Source organism: Buceros rhinoceros, unplaced genomic scaffold (assembly GCF_000710305.1).
Source record: "Buceros rhinoceros silvestris isolate BGI_N320 unplaced genomic scaffold, ASM71030v1 scaffold7605, whole genome shotgun sequence".
NCBI classification, from domain to species: domain Eukaryota; kingdom Metazoa; phylum Chordata; class Aves; order Bucerotiformes; family Bucerotidae; genus Buceros; species Buceros rhinoceros.
In genome coordinates this window covers 23,966-30,311 of record NW_010414484.1, presented here as the reverse complement: position 1 = coordinate 30,311, position 6,346 = coordinate 23,966, and the positions used below count along the sequence as shown (strand labels likewise).

Here is a 6,346-nt window from a genome sequence, read left to right as displayed (position 1 = left end):
TCCCCCTTTGCCCCTTCTTTTAGGAGCTAGAGCATTCAATTTGGGAAATCCATTTTTCATTCCCTCCTCTCTCTTGAGTACTTAGGTATTAAGTATTAGCAGTAGGAAGGACAGCTGAAAGACCAGTCTCCCTTTGCTCAGGATGAACGCCATACATATTGGGTAGCATTCCTTATTGTTTGCACTTGCTGAACTATATCTTGTTGTAGCCATTCTGTTCATGTGGCTGAACAGCTTTATCAGCAGTGTCAATAGCAAATGGATGCGCATTTTAGGGATCTAAGCTTCAGCCCTACAAGGAGAGCTAGGCAGTCCTCTGTACTGTAGCCATGTTCTCTGGCTTTAGTTCTGTGGGAATGACACACTGACCAGAGAACCTCTAATAGAGCTGTAGGTCTTTATTCTGCTTAGGGAGAGGTGAGGGACTGTTGCAAGAATATACAAGTGACAGAAACTTCTAGAGTGGGGCTAGAGATTACCTGTCAGCGGTTTGTGCGCTAAAAATGTTACTGGGTTTCCGCGCAATGAATCAGTTGCTGAAGACACTGGCTTTCCCTGGTTTCCACCTTTGTGATGTTGTGAAGTTTGCATTTGGCTTTTCAGTTTGGCAGCTGCTTAGTGTGTCCCTGTCTCAACAAGTGTCATAATAATGAACCTATGTTCCATTGTAGGACTGAAAGGAACAGGTTATTTCTTGCAATTGTTGGAGTATTCACTGGTTTGCTTCAAGGCAGGGAGTAAATAAGAAGTGTCCTCTTTAGGGTTAAGAGTGAAATGCAGTGCTGCTGGATTCTGGTCATGACGCCGGCATCTGCTGAGTCAGTCAGCAGCATCTGTGATTGGTATGAAAAACTCTCGGGAAAATAGTTCTAAAAAAACCCTGTTAATTATGATAAAACAATCAGTAAAAAGGAATTAAATATAGAATGTTTTTTTAAACTTCATTCAGGCAGTCATGTACCAGAATAGTCTCATACCTTTGATTTCTTAGACAGTTTCTGTATACATATATTTTTATTTTCACATGAAACATGTTTAAGCATTTTAGTCTTAGAATGGTGTCTCATCCTTTTTTTTTTTTTGATATTTAACTAAGTAACTGAGAGGGAAATGCCCAGAGGCCCGTTCATTCTGTATATGATCTATACATAATAGCTTTATAGTTAAAATGCTGCTCTATTTTTTCAGGATAGCACTATTGTTTCTGATGCTCTGTCTGACTTTGGCATCTGCACACCTATGATGGAGCATGGCCCTCGGTGAAATAGCTCATCTAGACAGCATAGGCAGGAGCTGACACCAAAAAACAAACCTGTGGGATTAGACTAAGTGGAAGATGATTGATTCTGGTTGACTACCCTTGAGAACTGATGATGCCTCCTGCTTGAGAAGGGGAATATTTATTGCAGAAAGGTGAAAAAGAAACAGTGCCAGCCATGGCATGTGTCTTTACTCCCCTTTTCAGACAGATTAGCTCTTAGAGCTTAAAACTGTCGTATTTAGGGAAGCTGCTTTATCTTTTTTAGATGTAGATCTTGGAGGAAGAATAAGTACCTCATCCTCCAGGTTGGGATATCCAGATTGGGCTTCTAGCACAGTTACATTTAAACTTGTTTTTGTGATCTAGTCTCCTGTGAGCTTTTTTGCCACTTGTTCCCGAAGCTGCCTCTGGGGTGGGGAACTGGAAGTGGGGAGTTGTGCGCAGCCTCAGTGCTGGGTTGTGGTCTGTGAGGCAGGACAAGCCCAGGCAGCTGCTGTGTGTTGTTGACAGGAGCTGCACATAGCGTCTGCAAAGAAGCTGCTTGATCAGGCAGGCAGAGAGGCCAAAGAATGAGGGTAGTCCCCTTGGACAGCTTATGGAGCAGAATAGATTGGAAGTACCTGTCTGGTCAAGTAGGTCCAGTCAAGAGAAAAAGGCAGTGCACAGGGCAGCCTGGCTAGGGGCTGAGACACGTGTTCTGTGAAGTGGCTTTATGTTGCAGAAACAAACCCAGAGTCTCACAAAAAAAAAGGTCAGAAGCGGATTTTGCATAGGGGACCTATCTCTTGCGGTGGTGTTGGCCTGACAGAGCAGTAGGCGGTTGGCACCTGACACCACCAGGTACAGTGTGATCGACTTACATTTAAAATGTTGCCCAGGCTGTTGGGTTTGGGAAGACAAAGACGGGCTACTTTCCTTCTGCTAGAAAGAAATTTTGTGATGGTGAGTGATAGTCTGGTGGACTTTCAGCACTGTACACAAATACACACTTGAAGTTTATGGGTATTTTTCTTTATTTCTTTGAGATGCAAAGAAGTCTAATCAGTTGTGAGAAGTTTCTCTTCTGTAGCCGAAATCCTCAGGACACACAACTGCATTTCAAGAAGCTTACCAAGCAGCTGGTGCTGAGATGAACTAGTTACTTTTTAAAGTAGGCCAGAGTCTCAGCTTGTGCAAGCTGATGGTAGCCGACAGCACCACTTTGTGTAGTCGAGACATGGCCTGAACACAGAGGGAAGAGAGAAGCCACACTGACAACGTGGAGCAATGTGGCTTTGGCAATCTTACTTCTGGCAAATTTTTTTTTGCTGTATCTCCTCGGTTTGCCTGCCTGTAGAGCAGAGGTAGTATTTTTCAGTCCCTGGGGGAAGATCCCGAGTGTGAAGGTCTTTGAAGATAAAAAGCACTGTATGCTTGCTGTTACTGTTAGCTTTACATAAAACCAGAGCACGTAGTGTTATCTAGCTCTTTTATGCTGTGTATCTGAGAGCAATTTACACATACCTACTGATCTAGAACTCAGAAATAGCAGAGTGTGGCCAATGCAGGAAAAGCGGAGCTGCGGCAATATGCCTCACTCCTGGTTTTAGCCAACAGGCAGGAAAAGGTATTGCTAATTCTTGCGGTAGAGAAATTTTTTTCCCAAGCTTCAGGTGCCAGAGTCATGTGAAAGATTTGGGCAGCTTAAAACTTAATTAGTAGTAATGTCTTGGACTGCTATAGGAGTCTGATGTTACTGATCAGATACCATAGTGTTTTGATGTACGAGAAGCAATGTTTCCAGGCAAAATTTTGCTATGTTTACTAATGTGCCTATTGGGAAGCTCATCCTTGTCTTGAGACAAATTGGCTATAGCAGAGAATTTTTATACTTCCATGTCACGAACTACTGCCCAAATCTATATTGGAACAATCTTACGTTATTGTAAGATAGTTGTGGTTCTTGAGTCCTTTCAGGACTGTTTATAAATGAGGCAGGGTTTGTAGAGAGACATTATGCTCTTATTACCCAGCTGATGTAGCTGGAGGAGGAATCAAACTTCGAGATAGTTCACGTCCTGAAAGATTCTCTTGCTTTTGTTAAGGGGTTTTGTTTGTGTTTTGTAGTTGTTTTTTGTTCCTTTAATAATACTAGATGATCTGATAAAAGTTACTACCTCTCACAGACAAAATAGTAAACACCTCTGAGTTAGCAGAAGTCAAGGGCAGAAGTTACCAGCTCTTAAAAAATAGTTCTGTGGCTATAGATAAAAAAAATCCTGTATGAACCTGTATGGGAAGCGCAGGCATCTGTAACCATATCCTGTTTGTCCATGAGGTGTATAGCAGCAGCTGTACAGCTTGGTGCAGCAGCTCAGAAGTGGTAAGACAGTAAAAATGAGAAACCAATCAAGAGGTTGCTTACTTGGGCTGTCTTGTTGTGGCTGCCTGGGCAAGGTCTTTGTCCTTGCTGTAGGCCCTGAGGGCCATCAGGGAGGTGCTGGGTAGGTTTCCTGTGCTCTTTGTAGGTCATGATGTCTCACTGTTAAAGCAAGAGAGCATTGAAAGCTCGGAAACTATGAATACTTCTTCACTGATGCAGAGCTTTCCTTTGGCTGTTTTCAGCTGAGGCAACCTTTTGGGAGTGCTGTGCCTGCTTTCTCTCCAAAGTTTTACCTGGTAATGACGAAGTCGATGGCAGAGGAGAGATGGTCTCAGCTGGAGCAGTACCTTCAGAATGGTAAGCTTGGCTATAACAACTATAACAGCTTTCATATGTAGGACTTAAACCCTTCAGGAGGTGTCTACAGTTGTGACTGCAGGGTGCTTTACTGTCTGTACTGAGCTGATTAGGGATGAATCTAAAAGGCTGGGGCTAAGCATTGCAGCCCTGTCCTGTCTGTTGACCGGCTCTAGAACAGCAGCATATAATTATTTTTCTTGTTTCTGAAGTGGCTGCCTTTCTGTAGCTTTCTCAAAATGCAAAGGTGCAGTTTCACGCTAAACTTAAGCCAACTTGGCCTTCAGGTGGCAGCCTCTAGTCTGGATGTTCTCTGTTCTTCTGGGTCAGTGAGCTGAGGCACCCATCCCTGCTGCTTCACAACTGCCAGAGCTGACACGGGGCTGTGTGAGAGAGCTCATGGCTGATGGGTAAAAAAGGCAGGCAAAAAAAGACAGGGACTTGGAGTGGCAGAAGTGTAATACAGAACTGGGCTCTGCAGAAACCCCTCCCTTTCAAGGTTTCCAGGCAGACTTATGGGAATTATAACAAGAGTTTGTAGAAAAATTAAATCTCATTGTTGTGTTGTAACAGGTCTGCATGATCCCTAGGATGTATCTTGTAAGCTTCATGTAAGCCAAGAAATGAAGTAAAAAAAACCAAAACAAAAACCTTACCACTACCCAAAAAGGAAGTTGTGTGAGGGGGTGTATTTAAAGAGGTTTTATAGCCTCTGGCCTCAGATACTTTGTGCCAAGACTTACCTAAGAGAAACTCAAGATTAGTCTTTAAAATCTTACTTAGTGATTATTTTCTCTTTTTCACTTGAGTATTCAGCAGTTCCTTTTAGAGTTACTGGCTGTGAGTGACCATGGAGTAACATGGCCAAGAACCTTCCTGTAGTCTTGCTTTGGGAGAACAGCAACACAAGTACTTTGTGCTGTTCATAGCTTCAGTGATTTAAAAATAGGGTGGTAAAGGTAGCTGTGCAGGAACCAAATGATGAGTAAGGCAGCACTGGCAGTTTAACTGACAGTCATTGTATACATCTTGGTTTTAGACACTAGCCATGTTTTTCAGCTTTTGGCCAAGTTTGGTTTCCTCCCTCCCCATTTTCCTCATTTTTCAGTTAATTTGGATTCAAATATTACCGAAAGTGATGTCTTCATAAGTTTTTTCCAAAAGCTACAGCAGGTAAGTTTTGAATTTTTCAGCCAAATAGTTTGTTATGTGAAAGAGTCAAAATATTATGCTGCCTCCTGAGTTCAAGGCTTCCTTTGCTGTCTTCCTTTCTTTATGTTGTTAGTGTATTGGACTGTCTTGTAAAGCAGCGAGTTCTGATGTCAGGGTGCTCTCTGTGAAGTCTGGGTGGCAATGTAATAGTATTGCTGTTGTTTTGTCCATGTACAAACTTGTTTCTCACGTGGAAAGAACTTTTTGCTTTGTTTTTATATCCTGTGGCATATCTGATGAATCTCTTGCTTCTGAACAGTTCCCAGAAGAGTCTTTGTGAGAGCTCAATAGAAGGATTACACACATTCTTGGATTTTGCAACTGTAAATGCTTTTTGGTAGTGTCAGTGCTTTGGACTGATAAGTGTATTGATGACTGCTGTGAAATGTCATGTTCTCTTACTTGCAACTGTAGTGATGGGCAGAATCTGGCATATATTTGGGTTGTTGCAAGCTAGATGACTCTTGAAATCCATTTTAATGTGGTCCATGACATGTATGATTTTTCTTTGACAGGCTTGGAGCCTGCATAACTCTTGCTTATGTCTAGCTACTGCAAGGTGCTGTATGTCCCTTTTCTTCCCTTACCTCCTCTCCAGCTGCTGCAGCTCTTGTGAGGATAAGTGTTTTGGAGCGGGTGGGTGTAGTATGACTCAACAGGGATTTTCAGGGAGAGGATGTTGCTTTGGTTTTCTGGAAAGTGCTTGGCATGCTGCTGGTGCTTCTATAACCTTGCCTGCAGTGAGTTGTCCTGGAGAGAGGGGATGTTTTGAATGGCCAAGAAAGAGGTTTTTTGTCTCAAGAGCTCTTCACCTGCTATGTGTGATTAAGGTAATAAGGGGAGTTCAGAAAGGCTATAGAAAACAGTGTGAAGAAGCATTCCTAACAAATTCTAGAAAGGTTTATTCTATATATTTCTTAAAGATACAGGTTATTTACAGTGTCTTAAATTCAGACCTACTGAAGGGTTCAAGACAGTGGTTGAAAAGCCCATTTCTGATTAGAGATTTCTTTTCTGAGAAGTACCCTCTCTTTAGTTCTGATCCAGTGCCTGTTACAGCCCTACAGGTAAGACTCAGCAGTAATTGCTGGGAGTTAATTAGTGTTGATGAGACTGATAAGAGGTCTGCTAAAAAAAGTTAAATCCTTCAGGAA

General features: G+C 42.4%; 1 protein-coding gene across 1 annotated transcript in view; it reads left to right on the top strand.

Annotated features, from left to right (window-relative positions):
- Positions 1-3,865: 3,865 nt before the first annotated feature.
- The window catches only part of SNX31 (sorting nexin 31), a gene marked incomplete at both ends in the record, with an annotated part of 20,307 nt that continues 17,826 nt past the window's right edge, over positions 3,866-6,346 (top strand). Inside the window, 2 exons of the mRNA XM_010137103.1 lie at positions 3,866-3,980; positions 5,089-5,153. Of these exons, the coding sequence (XP_010135405.1) occupies positions 3,866-3,980; positions 5,089-5,153 (180 nt within the window). The remainder of the gene's footprint in view (positions 3,981-5,088; positions 5,154-6,346) is intronic.